Source organism: Thermothielavioides terrestris, chromosome 5 (assembly GCF_000226115.1).
Source record: "Thermothielavioides terrestris NRRL 8126 chromosome 5, complete sequence".
Classification (NCBI taxonomy): domain Eukaryota; kingdom Fungi; phylum Ascomycota; class Sordariomycetes; order Sordariales; family Chaetomiaceae; genus Thermothielavioides; species Thermothielavioides terrestris.
Genome location: NC_016461.1, coordinates 2,128,731 through 2,146,440, shown reverse-complemented (window position 1 = coordinate 2,146,440; position 17,710 = coordinate 2,128,731). Strand labels below are relative to the sequence as shown.

The 17,710-nt window shown below is 57.8% G+C and overlaps 4 protein-coding genes across 4 annotated transcripts; 1 reads left to right on the top strand and 3 right to left on the bottom strand.

The window, feature by feature from the left end:
* Positions 1-48: 48 nt before the first annotated feature.
* On the bottom strand, positions 49-1,721 carry THITE_2121770 (uncharacterized protein). Its single transcript, XM_003656672.1, has 3 exons — positions 1,348-1,721; positions 1,145-1,164; positions 49-428 (listed from the first exon to the last, which is right to left on the bottom strand). Exons 1-3 carry the CDS (start codon positions 1,468-1,470, stop codon positions 203-205), a joined length of 369 nt encoding a protein of 122 aa, XP_003656720.1. The 5' UTR covers positions 1,471-1,721; the 3' UTR covers positions 49-202.
* A 2,986-nt stretch (positions 1,722-4,707) lies between these two features.
* Positions 4,708-7,486, top strand: THITE_2121767 (uncharacterized protein). Its single transcript, XM_003656671.1, has 8 exons — positions 4,708-5,084; positions 5,149-5,182; positions 5,281-5,466; positions 5,536-5,590; positions 5,679-5,912; positions 5,986-6,768; positions 6,835-7,096; positions 7,194-7,486. Exons 1-7 carry the CDS (start codon positions 4,966-4,968, stop codon positions 7,059-7,061), a joined length of 1,638 nt encoding a protein of 545 aa, XP_003656719.1. The 5' UTR covers positions 4,708-4,965; the 3' UTR covers positions 7,062-7,096; positions 7,194-7,486.
* Positions 7,487-9,238: 1,752 nt separating this feature from the next.
* THITE_2121766 (uncharacterized protein) lies at positions 9,239-13,769 on the bottom strand. Its single transcript, XM_003656670.1, has 5 exons — positions 12,873-13,769; positions 12,769-12,801; positions 11,609-12,702; positions 10,026-11,522; positions 9,239-9,958 (listed from the first exon to the last, which is right to left on the bottom strand). Exons 1-5 carry the CDS (start codon positions 13,654-13,656, stop codon positions 9,431-9,433), a joined length of 3,936 nt encoding a protein of 1,311 aa, XP_003656718.1. The 5' UTR covers positions 13,657-13,769; the 3' UTR covers positions 9,239-9,430.
* Positions 13,770-16,662: 2,893 nt separating this feature from the next.
* THITE_2121764 (uncharacterized protein) lies at positions 16,663-17,406 on the bottom strand. Its single transcript, XM_003656669.1, has one exon. The coding sequence runs from the start codon at positions 17,175-17,177 to the stop codon at positions 16,710-16,712; it is 468 nt and encodes a 155-aa protein (XP_003656717.1). The 5' UTR covers positions 17,178-17,406; the 3' UTR covers positions 16,663-16,709.
* Between the last annotated feature and the right edge of the window lie 304 nt (positions 17,407-17,710).

Genomic DNA, 17,710 nt, shown 5'->3' with positions numbered 1-17,710 from the left:
AACCGGGTATCGCCGGCAGAGCATACGCGAAGCTCTGTTACCATTGATGAGCCCAAGAGTCATCATCGAATGTCCCGTCTATCTAACAGCCTCCGCTCCGCAAATTGGCGATAGTCTTAACGCTCTTTCTAGATCTAGAACAGCGCAAGGCCGGGGCCATTCACTGACACCGGAAATGAAAAGAAGCGAGAGCCTCTCTCGTTCATGTGCCCCCTTTTTCGCCGCCATCCGCAGCAGCAGCAGCACCACCACCACCCTCCTTGCTGTCATCACCATTCGCGTCCTTCTTCTGCTGCCCTTTCCGCTCCGGAGCAGCGGCGCCCGGCTCCTCCGGAGAGACCGCCGCCCCGAAGGACGCCAGGATCCCGTCCAGCTTGCTCTCCAGGCTGCTCAAACTCTCCTCGAGCACGGCCGCGGTCTGTTCGCCCCTGGGTTGTTTGTTTTGCAACACGGCGAACTGTCAGCGGCTTTGCGAGCACGGGGTAGGGGTAATTCATAGCACATCATATCAGTCATCCATGGATAGATATACGCGAGATTGAATCTCACGCTCCGGGTTTGTGCGTGTTCTGGGCAGCCCGTCCCTGCTGTGGTATACTATTCGTCCCGCGTCCAGGAGGAGAAGCGGCACAGCGGGAGCACACAAGAAAGGGCTGGTGGCTCCTCCGAAGCGTGATGGTCGAAGCTTTTCGACAAAGATTGGCTTGGAAGAAAAGAAAGGTGAGACGGAAAAAGGATGGTCTGAGTGGAGGCCACTGCCGCGCTATGCCATGATTGTGAGAGGGTGAGAGGGTGGGAGACGACAACCGACACGAAGAACCACGGCGCGGTAAAACCTGCGGGGGCCCCTGTTTGTCGTCTCAAGGACGGGGATCAACGGCGGCCGGCCAGACCGAGTCTGCGAGTCGCCGGAACCGACTCGCCCGAGCCACCACCGGCACAGCCGGCCTCTCTGAGAGCGGTGAGGACAGTGGGAGTGGACGAGACTGTTCGGCCGCTCCGGTGATGTAAGTGGCCAGGGATGGCAGCCTGTGGGGGAAGGGTCACGAGGAGATGGGCCGCATTGAGGAAGCGAGTCGTGGGGGGTTTGGAGATGGGATAGAGAGAGTCTGGGAGCCGGGAAGCAAAGGAAGTCGCTCCGTACCTGGAAAGGTCTCGGAGGGCCTGGACCGCGGATCAGAACGTCAGCTGTAGTTAATTTGAGTGGGCCGGGGAAAAGACAGGGCTGAAGAACGCAGAGCGAATCCCCTTCCCGGGAAGGGGGGGATAGGCAGGCAGGCTGCTGTAGGGCGGGGAGGCGCTTTCATGATATAATTCCGAGCGTAACTGGTCGTAACCCGTACATACCTGAGCCACATTGTGGAGGAGTGATGACGAAGATGCAGATGACGACGAGGTCTCGCTGCTGCTGCCGTTGCTGGCAGCTGCAATCCCGTCGGGCTTCGGGAGATGAGGAGGAGTTGGCGCCATGGCTGATTCCAGGCGGTTGTGTGGCTGGCAATGTGTTCTCGTTCTTCCCTGTGAATGGGCAGTTTGGTTTGTCGCTCGGGGCGTGGACGCGCTTCTCTAGCTCAATGCTGGCGGCGCTGCTGTGTCCACTTGCTGTGGCCTACCAGCAAGCTTACCGAAGCGAGGTCTGAACTTTTACCGTAGGTCAATACCTTAGGGAGGTAAGGTATGTATGCACGTTTGTGCACGTGCAGCTCGTGCAGATCGAATAAATGGGGAATCTCGAACTACCCAACGAAACAGTGTAGGACGAGGTCTGGCGCTTCGAATGCTTCGAGTCCTCCGTGTACCGGATGTCGAACTTGTTGAGCGGTTATGGGAACTGCTGCAGCATAGATCACGGCCCCGAAGGCTCCCTTGGCAATCAGAGAGGCAGCCGTTGTCCACGAAGCTTGCTTCGACAGTTCGCGCGGCAAAGTCCTCACGGCAGCTTTTCCAGATGTTCCTGATTCGCGCAGCTTTCCCAGGTGTTCCCTTGCGATGAAACGCGACGACGATCGTCTAGGCCCTTGGTCGATCTCAGTGTATCTCGGACTCCTTCACCAGAGGAGCCCGTGACCTCCATTGCCCCATTGCGATGGCCAGCTAGTGTACCTTCGCAACACTAATGCGACAGAACTCAAAGTGAACATCCTGGAATCTGACATCCCATAGGCGCTCAACCGGTGATCGCCCGCAAGGTTAACGCTTGCCGCGGCTCTTTGTGCTCTGGCCCAAAGTTTCGCAAACAGATTCAGCCGCCATCCGACGGCACTCGGCACTGCCGCATGCCTGGGCGTCGAAGGCATCCGACCGAACGTTCTGTCCCTGCGGAATAGATACGACAGTACTTATTTGTGTAGCGTTAGCGCACAGTAAACGTTTAACAAGTTTGGTCTTCCGCTCGTGCGTGTTCGTCTGTCTCCATCTCGCCTGCCATCAAGAGAGAAATGTGCTTCATGCGGTCAGACTCGGCCAGTGTAACCAGCAACGGGGCTTCCGGCGAAGCGGCAAGTTGCTTGATTGCCTGTGAATGCGGGAGGGATAGCAGGATGCAGCAGCCAAGTGCGGGAAAGTGGCCTCACGGGTTTCCCAATCGTCGATTTGCTGCACCGTCGGTCGCCCACATTATCGGGCGCACCCCGCCACCAGAAAAGAAGTCCGCCTCCCCGGGACATCGACGGGGGATTCATGTATTTTTGATGTCCCGTAACGTTGCCTCCAACAGCCTACAACCGGCAGCCGCTCCTTGTTTCCACTGCTGTGTCCTGCGTAATCCGTACAATATGTCCAGATGGGGCAGTGTATGTCCAGTTTCAATATTCCATAACGCTAGGCAACTACCTAACTGGCGAATTATTGGCGAGACGCACCACCTAATCGACGGAATACACAGGAGTGATCGCACCTGCCACCAGTACCAAGGTACCTAGGTTGTGTACAGTACACAAAGTGAACTGTACCGTAAGATACTGTACATTCCAATGCCGCAGCCGCTAGGCTGTTCTTGGATAGCGGCGGGTAGAATGCTTCTCATTGGCCGAGTATCGCCGTGCTTCGCTCAGAATCGTACGTTTTTCATGTGAGTTCATGGCGTCGATGGGGATCGAGATCCACCTTCCTCGCCCAACTTCTGCATCCAACTCGCTTTTTCCCTGCGCCCGGGGCGTGGTTTGTGCTGCTACCCCTCCCCGCAAGGTGACGATTGCCGGTCCTGGTGCCGAACGCACGTGAGAAGCGAGAGGATGAGAGAGGTGACATGCTAGCTCGGGCATTTTGGGCATGTTTTTTTGGGCTATTCGCCTCCGTCGATCGGCGCACCACAGGGGGGAAAAGCCCATCGAGTCGAGATGGGATTCCCACCACCTCCTCGATGGAGCCAAGATCGGAGACATCAGAAGGGTCGGCTGATCTCCCCCACCCTTTCTAAAGCCATGCAAGGAGGACACCAGCCAGACGTTAAGGTAAGTGAGGTACCTTTGTTATCTTATTTGACCTCATTGCAGTACACTTGGTATCACTCAGGTTGGTATCCGATCCGGCTCCGCGAACGACGCGCTGCACACACACGACCAGGACCTGTCTCCCGGTTGATCGTTGGGCAGTGGTTGAGCCAACCGAGATCGTTCACGTTGAACTGGTGGACAAGAGAAAGGCCGATCAGCTCCGAGGGGTCACGATCCAGACGGCCCCGGATCTGCGAGACCCCCAGCTAACTGACTGCCCCCCGGGTACCTCGGCGGCGCCCCGTTCTCAGCCGCGATTCCGTACCCCCATTCACTTGTCCCTCGACAAGGTACTGGGTTGGAGACCCGCTCTTGCATATCGAAGTTCCCGGCTCCAGTCCTGGAATCTGCAGTGCGATGGCGTTGGATGCTTTTCTCCCACGCTTGCTTGATGCAGCAACAGCACAACAGCACGCCGACTTGCCCCTCCAAATCGCCGGGTCTGGACGACTGCACATCGACCTGGGGGTTGTTTGTCTCGAAGCAGCTCATGCATGCTGACACAATTCCCCAAGACACGGATACTCCGTGTTCACGCTAAAAGCTGCCGGGTTCCTGCTGGATCGCAAGGAAATCTAGACCCGGCCTGAGGGCCATGTGCCCGTCTTGTTAATTTCACGCCGCTCCGCCGTTTGTGCAGCCCTGGCAGGCCAGCATTTCCCGGCCAGACGGGAGCTGGTTTCCGCACCGCCAGCCTAACTAGCGGGCCAGCCACGAGCAACCAGACCCGCTGCGTGCCTGTTCCGTGCGAGTGGCCTTTCCCAATAACCAGTTAGTTCACTAATCGGCTCCATACATCATCAAGGGACCCCTGGCCGTGTCGTTGCGTCCCGCATCTGCACAACTGTGTATCCTCTCCCGTGGGCATGTCATCACGAGCTTTACCACAGTCACTCTCACTCCACCAACCAAAAGGCCAAAATAGCTTGGAGTTTTCGAGAACGCCGCGACACATGCATTGACTTTCCCAGACCAGTTTTTTTTGGACTCTGGCCTGGCTCCTTCAGCGCCTCTGATTCCTAATCAAGCTCTCCCCAGTCAACAAGCACGGAGCTTGGCCGATTACAACCTGTGCGCATCCCTCCCACAGCTCGGACAACGCCGGCTGGCAGCCGCCCACACCAGGCTGAGCATTCCAACGACCAGCTGCGCCGCAGCCTGGTCGATTTGAGCGAGAAACAAAAAGCGCAACGCACGCAGGTCGCGGGTGTGCCTCCTGCGGCAGTCCTGAACAGGCCAGCCCAGCGCTCGGGGTTGCGCCCGGCCGCCGGAGGTTGCTTCGTTGTGCAGGAACTCTAGCGGGAAGTCAAGTTTTGACATTCGCGGGCGCCAGAATAATTAGTCGAGGAGTGAGAGGGCTCGGCCGACTACCTGGGCGGAGACGCGGCGGTTCTGCCTACCGTGTTGGGCAGACACACAGCAAGTCTGCATCGCCACACTCAAGTCGCACTGCGTAGTCCCCCCAGGCTGGATGACGGAACTACTCGAGACCATTTTTGGGGAGTTGGGAATCGCCCAGTACCTCGACGCCTTCTTGGAACAGGGCTTTGACACGTGGGAGACCATCTTGGACATTACGGAATCCGACCTGTACGTGCACCTCATGTCTCTCCAGATGGGGATTGCTCGCCGTACTGACAGCAACGGTTTGCAGCGACGCGCTGGGCGTGAAGCTGGGCCATCGCAGGGTAGGACGACTCCCTCGTTGCTCCTCGCGCCGCCGCACACGGCCACCCCCTCCTAAAGAAACGCACAAGTCCCGTCCAACTGACACCGCGGCCTGCAGAAACTCCAGAGACGGATCGCCAATTTTCGCGGCGTCGCACCAGACGCATCGCTTGTGTCTCCGACTCAATCAAACGCCGAGGAGGTCAAATTTCAAGATGCAGTCAAGACGGAGTCCCCAACGCCCGGTGGACGAGGGGCAATCACTGTCGTCGTCACGAAGCGAAAATACCGGCGGCATCCGAAGGTTGGTTTTCCCGCCTCGAGCCGTCTGCGGTCCCACATCCCCAAGTGGGTTTCTGACCCCCTTCGCTAGCCGGACGAAAACGCCCCTGAGCGGCCTCCCTCGGCCTATGTGCTCTTCTCTAACAGTAAGCCGTGCACCCGGCGGGCGCCCTCCGACCTGCAACCCCCCTCAGGGGGCTGACCTGGCCGCTGACTCGGGAGTATTTTGTAAAGAAATGCGCGAAGAGCTTAAGGGCCGGAATCTGAGCTTCGCCGAGATCGCCAAGCTCGTGGGAGTGAACTGGCAAAACCTGACCGCGGCCGAAAAGGAGCCGTTTGAGTCCCAGGCGCAAGCCATCAAGGACAAGTACCTGAGCGATCTGGCCGTGTACAAACAGACGCCCGAGTACAGAAAGTACCAGGCTTACCTGAAGGAGTTCAAGGCCAAGCACGGCTCTCCATCACAAGGTGAGTGTTGACGCGTATTTTGCTCGGTTTTCTTCGTCGACGCACGCATCTTGACACGACGCGGGCTTGGTAGATAAGGACGGCTCGAAGAGACTGCGGCTCTCGGAGCTGGGAGCCCAAAGTCGTGGTAGCCCCAATGTTACCCCGACAAGGACCAGTAGAAGTGGAAGCGGAGCCGAGAGCCGCAGAGGAAGCGAGCCTCCTAGCAGCACTCAAAGACTCGGCTCTGTCGCCTCGCCGGGCGACTCCCAGTACGCGACTTCCCTGGCTTCACCCGCTTCGGTCGCCTCGCCGGACCAGCCCGTAATCTCGCCGGTCGTGAGCAATGCCGAGCGGCACTCCTCGGGCCTTTCTCCAGCCTTCAATCCCGATTCGAGAAACCAGGCGCCGCCGCCGCCTAGGTCCCGCCACTCCGGCCAGGGAGACGACCAGGGCCGGGCGCAGTTGAGCATGCACAAGCATCTTCCATCGCTCTCCGATGTGTTCGATGGCCAGGAACTACCCGGTGGAGGGCGTTCATCGAGCGAACCCAACGGTTTTCGCCCCCCGCCCGACCACGTTGCTGGCAACCCCGGTCCTGGGACGGGCCATGTTGGCGGCAGCACGCATTCAGCACCTCCGCCAAGCGGACACCCCTATGTTGGGAATTCAACCTCACTCCATTTCTATGCCCAGCTCAGGCCACCGGTTGACGGCCCTTTGCCAATACATGCCCTACTGGCATCCAAGCCAGAACCTCCGCATCATTCAAGCCAGCCGGCGCACCTGCCTCACGAGAACCCTTTCCTTGTCGACCAGAAGCCTAGGCTACTGCACCAAGCTCCGAATGGTGTGGCCGGGCTTCCCGTGCTCCATGGTACCCGCTCTCCCTCCCCGTCCGACCTGCGGACTCGAGGAAAACTCGCTGACGCTGTTGCTCAAGTCTACCACACCCCTGGGTCTCTCCTCGCACACCAAACCCCCAACCACCACCAGTATCAGCACCACGGCGCGAGCGCACATCACGTCAAGCAAACCTTTCCGACCCACGCGCCACCTGCCCCCGGACCTCCGCCCGAATCTCCTCAGCAGGGGAGGCAGAACGCGAGCCTCGACGGCATGAGTGCCCTGCTGAAGGCAGGCGAGATCGTCGACCGCAGCATGCAGTGACCAAGCGCCCTCGGGAAGCCCCATATATCCGGATGGTTCGCCCCCCTTCGAGGGCGCATCCTTTACCACCCTACCACCACTGCTACAGCCTACAGAACCCCTCCAACCATTCATGATTGTTTGTCTTACCAGATGCACTGTTCTATGCGATATATTTCTCAAACGTCAACGGATACCCCTTCGCTTAAGTGGAGTTCTTCGGAGCAATGCGCGCAGTATCGTGGTGGAGGCATTTGCTCCCTCTCTTTATGCATGAATCGAAAGCGAAGCCATAAGCCATCATGGCTAGCAGAAGTGGCAAGCCTGGTTATCTCGGCCCAAGAGTTACGGCTGAAGAGGTACGGGGGTTAAGGTGGTGACTGCATGTGGTGATGTCGATCATGAGGATTCTTTTTCCTTGTACGAGACGTCGGAACATCCAGACAGAGCAAAGGCAAGGTGCAAAAGCATCTCATGTAACCCCAGATATGTGTATATTTGGAGCAATGAAATGATGCCTGCTCAGGTAAGCTGCATGCCTTTCGGTTCAAGCTCCTTCAGAGCGCCTGCATGGGTTCAAGTCTAGACGATGGCATTAGCGTAACCGTCACATGCGGGCTTCAAGACGAGGTTTGAAGAATGTTTGCGGAGTGATAGTTCGTAAAGGGCCGCGGAAGCTGTGTCAACTCCCCCCATCCCCGTTTCCCCCGTCCCCTTCGTCTCATGGAGATCACTCGGTGGCTGACTGGCTGACTGAATGACGAGACTTCTAGCATGCAAACCAAATTGCAATCCCATGAATTCATGGTCGGTTTTCATTCCGGGGTTGGGAAGGGGCTCCACAGAACGATCGGATGCCGAGGTCGAGTGAGCACGCACGGATGGATCAACCCGGGTTCAGTCTGTACACCTACACGAAGAACGGAGGCAGATGGAGAGAGAGCGGAGGGGGAAGGGGAGGAAAGGGAGATATGCAACCGAACCCTACGTAGCGTAATATTGGGAACGGGACTCCATCACCTCTCACCGCATCTCATCTCATCGTCCAGGTGGTACACTCCTCCAAAACGAGCCCATCATCATCCTCGGCCTGTTTGTTCTCCCTCCCTCCTATCGACGAAGCGAGCATTGCTGTCTTATTACAGACTACAGGAGCACATCTATCTACGTTAGACCAGTTGATTCAAGCTAGGCGACTTCAAGGGGTAGGCAGGGCAGGAAGCTTAATCCCTCCAACCCCAATCCCTTCTCTCCATGTCGTCCACGTCTGATGTCGCGCTGTAGTTGTAAACAAGAAGTGGCAGGCCCATGTCGCTTCAACAACAGGAGAAGACTGGGTAACAAAGCACAAAGCTCCGAGTATAGCGGAAGAGGATCTCCTATCAACTCTACTTTGCATTGCTTCGCTTTGCTTTACTTGCTCAGCTGTGCTTGCTCACTCGCTCACTCGCTGGCAACACCGACTTGACATTTGCTTGCTTGGCCGCTGAACAAAAAGAAACAAATCGGATCCAAAACAAGCATTTTGCAATGTACTGACCGACCGACCGAGCTGACCGCCCTTCCCCCCTCCCCAGGCCCACCCAAAAACTAAACAACAGATCTGGACAAGATATTCCAAAGGAAGATCCAGTGCTTCTGCTTGTGCTAGTGCCAGAGCGTGCTGTTTCCGCGATGACCAACAACGACAACGACGCATGGCCCGCCTGCTAGTCTGTGCCAAGGAGTATAAGAGATGCCGGAGATTCCGTAACAGCGAGAAAGCAAGACCCCAGGACGAAAGACAAGAGAGAAGAGGGAGAAAAGAAAAAGAAAAAAAAAGGAAAAAAAAAAGGAGACATATATATCAAGGGAGGACAAGTCGTTTCTAAACCAGGTGTAGTAGGGTATGTAGTAGGGTAGGTAGGTGGTAGGTATCACATGCAACGACGGTTCCTGAACCAAACCCGACCCAGACAGCGAGACAGATGAGGCAGAGATGAGAAACAACCAGAAAGTAGCCCACATCGCAAACACACAGAAAACATGAGACAGGAGATTAATGACGACAGCAACACAAGGCAGGGAGGGGCCTGCTGGGGCGGGGAAACGACAGCGTAACGTAAGCCGCTCACTCAGCAGGAACCCAGTTGACCCCCAGCCCCTTCCCCCCAGGCCGCCTGCTTCCCCAAGCCAAGCCAAAGACCCGAAGACCAAACCGCCCTTAGTCCTGCCACGCACAACCACGCCCACGGCCCGACGCGAGACGCAGCAACGGCCCCAAAGCTCAAGCAGAAAACGCGGCGAGGCCAAGCTCCGTGTCAGCCGGCCCGCCGCTTCAAGTCCTATGAGCCCTCGGCAGCAACTAAGAACACGAAGCGCAGCAAGGCACCTTCCCCACCCCCGGTCAACTACGACGCGTGGGTGTTTGGTTCGGAGTGGCTGGTATGTGTCCTGTTCGAGGGGTCCTCGTCCTGGTCGGCCGTGTCGATGGAGGGGCTCTCGAGCCCGCCGGCTTGGGTGTCGGCGGCGGTGGTGGCGCGGGCGGCCAGGGCGGGGCGGGGGGCGGACGCCTGGAAGGCGGCCGAGAGGGTAGCGGCGTTGGCGGCGGCGGTGGCGGAGGCGGCGGCGGAGGCGGCGGAGGTGATGGCCGACGTGCCGTTGTCGCGGCGGCCGCCGGTGGCGGCCTCGGCAGCGCGGGCGAGCTCGCGCTCGCGGTTCTTCTCGAGCAGCTCTCCGCCGAGCGTGGCGCACTTGAGGATCGTCTGGATCAGGTGGTTCTGCTGCAGCGGCTTGGACAGGTACTCGTCCATCTGCGCCTGGATGCACTTCTCCCGGTCGCCCATCATGGCGTGCGCCGTCAGGGCGATGATGGGCGTGCGCTGGGTGCCCAGGCTGCGCTCGTACTCGCGGATCTTACCCGTGGCCTCGAAACCGCCCTGGAATGTCGCGGTTGTGTCAGTAACCCGAGACTCGGGTAGTGCGACTTCGAATGGGGGAGCTCACCATGATCGGCATCTGCACGTCCATCAGGATGACGTCGAACTTCTTCCGCTTGACCGCCTCGACGGCCTCCTCGCCGTTCCCTACCACGGTGACGACGTGGTGGTACTTCTCCAGGATCTTGACGGCAAGCCGCTGGTTAACCGTGTTATCTTCGGCCAACAGGATCTCGAACGAGCGGGTATTATCCGCTAGCGAAGGCGTCGCTCTGTTCTCCAGAGCCGGCACCATCCCGTTGCCGAGGTCGATCAGCTTGCACGGTGTGGTCATGTACGACGTGATTCCCAGATCAACGCATGACTTGAGTGACACATGGACCACGGGCGCTAGCAGGACGATCGGGAGGTACTTGAAGTCATCGACCGAGCGCAATCTCCGGGCATCCTCGATCGAGTCGACGATGATAACGTCGTATGGAGACGCACCTGATGTCCGCGGCTTCTCCAGGGCGGGGCTCTTCTCGGAATCGACGACGATCGGGACGAGGGAGAGGCCCCTGAGCATCTGGGCGATCTCGGCGCCGTGGCCGGTTCTGCCCTTGTCGATGAACAGCACCTGATGACCCTTGTAGGGATTGAGCTGCTTCGAGAGTAACGAGATATCGCCGTCGGCGAGGCGGACAACGCAGGTGAAAAAGAATTTGCTGCCCTTGCCGTACTCGCTCTTGACCCAGACGTCGCCTCCCATCAGATTGACGAGCCTCTTGGAGATGGACAGGCCCAGGCCCGTGCCGCCGAACTTGCGCGTCATGGAGCCGTCGGCCTGCTGGAAGGTGTCGAAGATCAAGTCGAGCTTGTCTGCCGGAATGCCAATGCCCGTGTCCGCCACAATGAATTCGATGGCGTACTCGCCCTCGACACACTGCACTTGGGACGCTTTTCGAATGGTGAGGCTAACCTCGCCGTGTTCGGTAAACTTGATGGCATTGCCGACCAGGTTCAGGATGATCTGGCGCAGCCTGAACGAGTCACCCACGACGTAGTCCGGGACGGAGCTGTCGACGCGGTATGTGAGATCCAGGAACTTCTCGTTAGCCTTGACGGCCAAGGTCTTGAGTGCGTTGAAGACGGTCCCGCGAAGCGTGTAGGGTATCTCCTCAATGACCATCCTCCTCGCTTCGATCTTGGACAGATCCAAGATGTCGTCAATGATGGTCAGCAGGCTGTTGGCTAGCGAATTGACAATGTTGAGCATCTCCCTTTGATACTGCGTCAGGTCGGTGTCGAGTGTGAGCTGTGTCATGCCAATGATGCCGTTCATGGGTGTCCGAATCTCGTGCGACATGTTGGCGAGGAATTCCGACTTCGTCTTGTTGGCCAGCTCGGCCGCTTCTCTAGCCTGCGTGTTCCTTTGGATGCTGTCCCTGAGGTTGTACACCATCTGGTTGATCTTCTTTTTCAGCTCGTCCATCTCGCCGGAGGCCTCGACCTCGACGAGCTTGGTGAAATCGCCATCTGTCGCCGCGTTTGTGATGTCACCGAATGCTCGTACTTGGGCGGTCTGCGAAAAAAAAAAAAAAAAAGAAAAGAAAAGCCCAGTCAGTCAAAGTCGGCCTCACCCGAGCGATACGGCCTCGAGAAACTTACAAGGTTGTTCGCCATGGTGTTGACATCGGTGGTGATCTCCTTCCACCTGCCCTTCAGGCCGGCAACATCTGCCTGGCCTCCCATGATGCCGTCGACGCCGACGTCCTTGGCCACTCTTTGCACCTCGTTGCAGAAGATGGACAGCCGGTCAACCATGTTGTTGATGGTCTCCTTTAGAATGAGTATCTCGCCCTTGGCCTCGACGTCGATCTTGCGGCTCATGTCGCCGTTGGCGATAGCCTGCGTGACGGTCGAGATGCCGCGCACCTGCGACGTGAGGTTCCTCGCCATGGTGTTCACGTTCTCGGTGAGGTCCTTCCACTTGCCCTCGACATTGTCGACCTGCGCTTGACCGCCCAGAGTACCGTCCGTGCCGACTTCCCGGGCGACCTTGCTGACCTCAAAGGCGAATGTTCCCAGCCGGTCCACCATGGTATTGATGGTGTTCTTGAGGTCCAGAATCTCGCCCTGCACCTCGACCCCGATCTTCTTGGTGAGGTCGCCCTTCGCCACGGCCGTAGTGACCTTGGCGATCTCGCGCACTTGGGTCGTCAGGTTCATGGCCATACCGTTGACATTCTCGGTGAGGTCCCGCCAGGTGCCCTGGACATCGTGCACCGTGGCTTGGCCACCCAGTCTTCCTTCGGTGCCGACTTCCCTGGCAATCTTGGTGACTTCACGCGCGAACTGCTGAAGCTGGTCCACCATGGAGTTGATGGTCTTCTTGAGCTCGAAGATCTCGCCTCTGCACTCGGCCTGCACCTTCTGGGTGAGGTCGCCCTTGGCGACGGCCGTGGTGACCTTGATGATGTCCCGCACCTGGGTGGTGAGGTTGTTGGCCATGGCGTTGACGTTGACGGTCAGCTCGTTCCACATGCCCTGCACTCCCTCGACGTCGGCCTGGCCGCCCAGTATGCCCTCGGTTCCGACGTCTCTGGCCACGCGCGTGACTTCGGAGGCAAATGTCCGCAGCTGATCCACCATTGTATTGATGGTCTGCTGGAGCTGGAGGATCTCGCCCTTGGCGGGGCGCTCAATCTTCTTGGTCAGATCGCCGTGCGCCACGGCCGTCGTCACGGACGCGATCTCGCGCACTACGGGGCAAGCGTTAGCGAAACAAACCTCGCAAGAATGGGCGAAAATAGCAGGACTCAACATACCTTGATCCGTAAGGTTCTGTGCCATGACGTTCACTGCAGTGCAAGTTAGCACAGCGAAAGAGAGAGCAGGATTGCGACACAGGGCAGCCATGCGGGGGACGCACCGTTATCAGTCAGCTCCTTCCAGGTGCCGTCGACGCCTTCGATCTGGGCCTGGCCGCCAAGGATGCCCTCGGTTCCGACTTCGCGGGCGACACGGGACACTTCGCTGGAGAAGACCTGCAGCTGGTCCATCATGGTGTTGATGGTCCGCTTGAACGTCGTGATTTCAGGGTCCATCTCCACACTATTCATCCGGACCTTCTTGGAAAGGTCTCCGCGGGCGACGGCCGTGACGATCTCGCCAATTTCACGCAACGCCTTCTGGAAGGCCTCGTTCGCCTTCTGGTGCTTCCATAGCTCGCGCTCCAACGTCGCCACGCGCTCCTGCTCGATCATGGCGAGAGCCTTCTCCTGCAGCTGCTTCTGCTGGAGCAACTGCGCGTTCACGCCGGCGAGCTCCTGGCGCTGGCTGTCGAGCAGCTTTGACTGGTCGTCGACATGCTCCCGGAGGTCTTCGAGCGCCTCGTCGATATCTCCATTGCGCGGGAGGCTGGGCGGGTACCTTGGCCGCGGCCTATTTTTGCCGTCTGCGAGGAGGGAGCCGGCAGTCTCATTCGGCGTGTCCGGGAGATGGTCTGGTGAAGCGGCATTCGCCCTCGCCTCGAGCTGTTGCACCCTGAGCACAAGCGCCGCAAGCTCCCGCTCGAGTTCTGTCTTGTCGGGGGACTCGGGGCCCGGCAGCTTAACGCTCGGGTACGGTTTAGAGGAAGCTGGAGGGGTCGTCGGGTCGGTAGCGAGGGCTTTGAGGACAGCAGTGATGACTGCCAGCGAGGAGTCGCCGCTCATGGTTGCGGCGGGAGGACGGCGTGAACGCCGCAGCGGGGAAGCGACCCGGAAACAGCGCTGCTATGGCGAGAAGTCAAGCGGAACGGAAACCGGTTCGCAGCCCCGTCGGGGGGGTGACGACTAGTTTCGGCTTTCGGTCGGAAAACGAGTCTTCCTTCATACGGGAGTTCTATATCGCGCAATGGAACTCCGAGCCTGCTTGATGGGAGGAAGTTGACCAACCCTGTTAAGGTGGAAGCGGGAGGGGGCGGCCGAAGGTTGCGAAATGCGAGATGCCCCAGTTAGTGGGCAACTCTCCACAGTAGCGATCTGATGGTGTTGGTGTGTGGGAGGCGCCGAGCGGGCCGGCTGGGCGGGTTTGGGTGCTTGGCGGGCGCTGGATGCAACAAAAGCCGCCGAACGAAAAGCCCAGCAAAATGGCCAAACAGCCCGCAGCGTGTCCACCGCTGGGGCTCTCACTAACTTCCTGACTACGTTAACGCTGGACGAAGCGGGGACGCGCTCGCAGCGGAGCTTTATTCGGGCCCCTCGTCGCGCTGCCCGAGGTCTATAAAGGGCCAGGTGAAAGACGGAGGCGGGTTAGGGTGGCACAAAAAAAGGAGAGTCGACTGGGACCGCGTCGGGGGTAGCAAAGCACAATCCGCTTTGAGCGTTTGCTGGAAAGGTGGTGGTTGCAGGGAGACAGGAGAATAGTGTACCAGGTAACTACCTAACGGGAATGGAGATGGAAGTGCTAGCGGAGGGCAGGCTCCCATGCTAACGAGCTAGGTAGTGTAGTTGCACAAGTTGAGGCGCCAACTCGGGGAGTGATCAGCGGTCCATCGCCGATTCGCTCTCCCTTTATTTGTGCGCTGTGAGCGGGTATCTGGAAACCCGGGCGCCGCTGACTGCAATTGTGCAACTAACTCCTACACAGACCAACATGAAGGTGAGGAGTAAACGTTGTAGGTACTGAAAATGTTTATTCCGTACAGGTCACACAATAGCTACCGTAGCGCCTGACGTTCTTGATGGAGGCGACAGGCAGCAAGGCAGAGAGGCAGAGCAAGGCATGCAGCAAACCGGATCAGGCGAAAACGCTCATATCAATCACGCTTCGCAGCTGTGTTGGGGCGATAAACAGCTGTGCAACCGACCTGCAACTACACAGTATTACTGTGTAAGTCATTTTATCGGCATCAAGGCAACCTGCAGAGGCGGGGAAGTTCAGGTAGTTAGACCCATTGATTCCCTCCCATCATGCTTTGGAAGCGCGGCAACGCGCTGCGGGAGCTCTGCAGTGTATTTGCCTCTGAGTTTCGAGTGTATCACGAGGACACAACCCATTCCAGATAGCACGGTCTCCTCCGTTCAATCCTGAGCATCAGGGTCGCCGCGATGTCCTTTCGCCGGCCAGGGAGCAATCCAAAAGCGGGGCGAAAACCGATTGGCAATCTGCTTCCCCACACACGGCGCTGTCCATCCAATCGTGAACGGAATAGACAAACAATTCGCAGTCGTCTGTACAGTACAACCCTGGTTTGTTTGTTAGTTTGGTTCTTCGCCCCACTTTCTGACAGGGCCCTACAGCCAACCAAAAATCGGCCTTTTTACCCACCTGTTCAGTTCCTGGCTCTGGCATTGCATTCCCCCAAACCATCAAAAAAAGCATCACCATCAAAACCATCAAATCTTTCAAAATCGGCTAGGGCAGCCAAATCAGCCAAATCAGCAAGATCAGCCATTTGGATGATGCGGTGGATCAAACGCAACTATCCTACCTGGCCAACCGGCGAGGCATTGAAGGAAGCTATTTTGCAGACGTGGAATGCAGTGCCCTCTGACTACCTGTATCTGTTGCGGTTGGTTCATTCCATGCCAAGGCGGCTGGCGCAGGTGATCGAGAATCAGAGGGGGTACTCGGGGTACTGAGAGTGACCTGTTTCGCTTCTGTTTTTCTATGGAAGATTAAGTACTGTACAGTTTTTGTAATCCATTGTTGATTGGCTTTCAAACCCTTGTTGTGGCCCACCGTAAGTACCAGACTAACAAACAAACCAGGGGGGCACTGTACACTACTCTTCCCGAATGAGGAAATCAGCAAAAGGGAAAAAAAAACTCCCAGGTCTCGCATCCCACTTGACTACTGCGTTACTGTGTACTGTGTATCTCGGGTCTCCCTCCCAAACCCTCCAAACCGGCTCATCGGCTGCCAGCCGCACAATGGAGTACACTTACCGCAGTAGATTGGACGGGGCGCCCCACTGCACGGTGCGAATCTGATTCCTATTCTATTTTGCCAGGCTTTCTGATTGGCTTCCTAGGTACTTCCCCATCTTTTGCAACGGCTGCCTTTTGTTGTCCACTAGTGTAGGTATTCCGGACATACGGTTACACAATAGGCCGTGGGAAAAGGCCGTCGAAAACGTGCCGAACCCGTCGTTTCTTTGATCTTCTCAGCTCTTTCTTCTTTTCTTTTCGGGACCGAGACGGCGTGGCCGCCACAGCAGCAGCAAAGGTGATGAACGGGCTCGAAGCCACCTACGTCACTGGGGGCCCGAATGGTGTTCGGAGTATTCCGTACACTATTTGTAATGTACCGTGGTCTAAATTCAGCATGGAAAATCCTAAGGTACTCTTATACTGCGTGTAACTTAGTTATAGTGTACCAATGGCTTTACCGAATGGCGACAGCTTTTTGCCAGGCCAGCCAGACAGGGTCGCATCCTGGATTTCTTCACCTTGACCATGTGAAACCGCTTGCCGCGGTCACCTGAGAGCATGCCAAGAAGCCATCTCCAGACGAGTGCGGGTCCAAAACGGCTGGTCGGCCTCGACGCGGCTGCCACAGCTCCGCTTTTGCTCGTGTTTTGCGGCTCCAGAACAACGCTCAACCCTGTTGTCGTTACCGGAAATGGGGCGCCATGTTTCCGTGCTCCCCTTTGGTGTCCGAGCTTTTTTGCCTCTTGGCCTTTCAAAATCCAGGGCCATCCCCTCCATCGGGATCGCGGTTCTGCGCAGTGCGCCCCGCTGGACCCTGAAAAGAGGGGGTCAAGGCTGGCCGGTGGCGATCTTCACTTTTGGAGCCTTCCACTCCTGGGCCCGAAGACATGCAGGATTGGTTGTTGGAATGTTTGATGTTCTGATGAGAGGGACATGAGCGACGCGGGGCCCGCAATCCCGTGCGATAATCTGGCGTCGAGGACAGAGACAAGCGCGGAGCTTCCCGGGGTTATCCTGGCTGCAAGGACGAAGTAACAGCACTCGGTGACTCGCCGGAAGGCACGCACACTATGTCCGTATCCCGACCAGTCGTACCCTAGGTAGTACCTTGCTGTACTTTCCCCACACCATTCCATTGCTTCTGAGGCAGCCAACGGAGAGAGACAAACGGACCTCCCGGCAGCGAGGCATGTGTGCCGGGTTGGACAGGCGGGACCCGGGATGCTGGATCGGAAGCGGAGGCTCGGTGCCAAGTCGGCCTGCCGGCACCGGGAAGTGGCGAGCGAGGATCCCAGCTGCTCCTCCTTCCCGCGGGGCATGCTTCGGTTCGATGATACCGCGGCTTGTCAACCGCACACTTGCGGAACATATGGACGACGAGATGGATGTACTCCGAAAGGCCTACCGGGTTCACTGCCCGTGACGCTGGGCTACGGGGCAAGGCCGGGAGTCCGATCTGGACATCAATGCTGCAATGCGATGGCACCCCTAGCATGTGTGCTGTGACGAGGCGGGCCTTGCGTTGTGGCTTCCCCATAACGTGAATTCATGTCCATCGCACATACCATCGTTGGAGCAAAGAGCGATGGGAAGCGCTGCTGCCAAAGCCCAGAAGATGCCTTGAGCAGTGGCCCTGTATGGCACCGTTACCTGTCAAAGCATCCATGGAGCTGATCTGGGGATGCTGTTGGAAAGTCTGTTGCGTGCCCGAACAAACACACACACCTAAATACAGAACACCACGAATCACCTACCTAGGCATACATTCCACCTACTTGACTGTACGCAGCGCAACCTAGCCCTCCTCGAATTCCAGTACCTCTACCTGGCATACATTACCTCGAAAGCCCAA

Bases quoted from the DNA above. Each gene is read 5' to 3' on its own strand.
- THITE_2121770 (XM_003656672.1), bottom strand. From the start codon at position 1,470: ATGGCGCCAACTCCTCCTCATCTCCCGAAGCCCGACGGGATTGCAGCT. The intron at 1,165-1,347 runs GTATGTACGGGT...TCCGCGGTCCAG, and splicing joins TCCTCCACAATGTGGCTCAG to GCCCTCCGAGACCTTTCCAG. The intron at 429-1,144 runs GTACGGAGCGAC...CAAACAACCCAG, and splicing joins GCCCTCCGAGACCTTTCCAG to GGGCGAACAGACCGCGGCCG.
- THITE_2121767 (XM_003656671.1), top strand. From the start codon at position 4,966: ATGACGGAACTACTCGAGACCATTTTTGGGGAGTTGGGAATCGCCCAG. The intron at 5,183-5,280 runs GTAGGACGACTC...CGCGGCCTGCAG, and splicing joins TGAAGCTGGGCCATCGCAGG to AAACTCCAGAGACGGATCGC. The intron at 5,591-5,678 runs GTAAGCCGTGCA...TATTTTGTAAAG, and splicing joins CTATGTGCTCTTCTCTAACA to AAATGCGCGAAGAGCTTAAG.
- THITE_2121764 (XM_003656669.1), bottom strand. From the start codon at position 17,177: ATGCCCCGCGGGAAGGAGGAGCAGCTGGGATCCTCGCTCGCCACTTCC.
- THITE_2121766 (XM_003656670.1), bottom strand. From the start codon at position 13,656: ATGAGCGGCGACTCCTCGCTGGCAGTCATCACTGCTGTCCTCAAAGCC. The intron at 11,523-11,608 runs GTAAGTTTCTCG...TTTTTTTCGCAG, and splicing joins ACACCATGGCGAACAACCTT to ACCGCCCAAGTACGAGCATT. The intron at 9,959-10,025 runs GTGAGCTCCCCC...GCGACATTCCAG, and splicing joins ACGTGCAGATGCCGATCATG to GGCGGTTTCGAGGCCACGGG.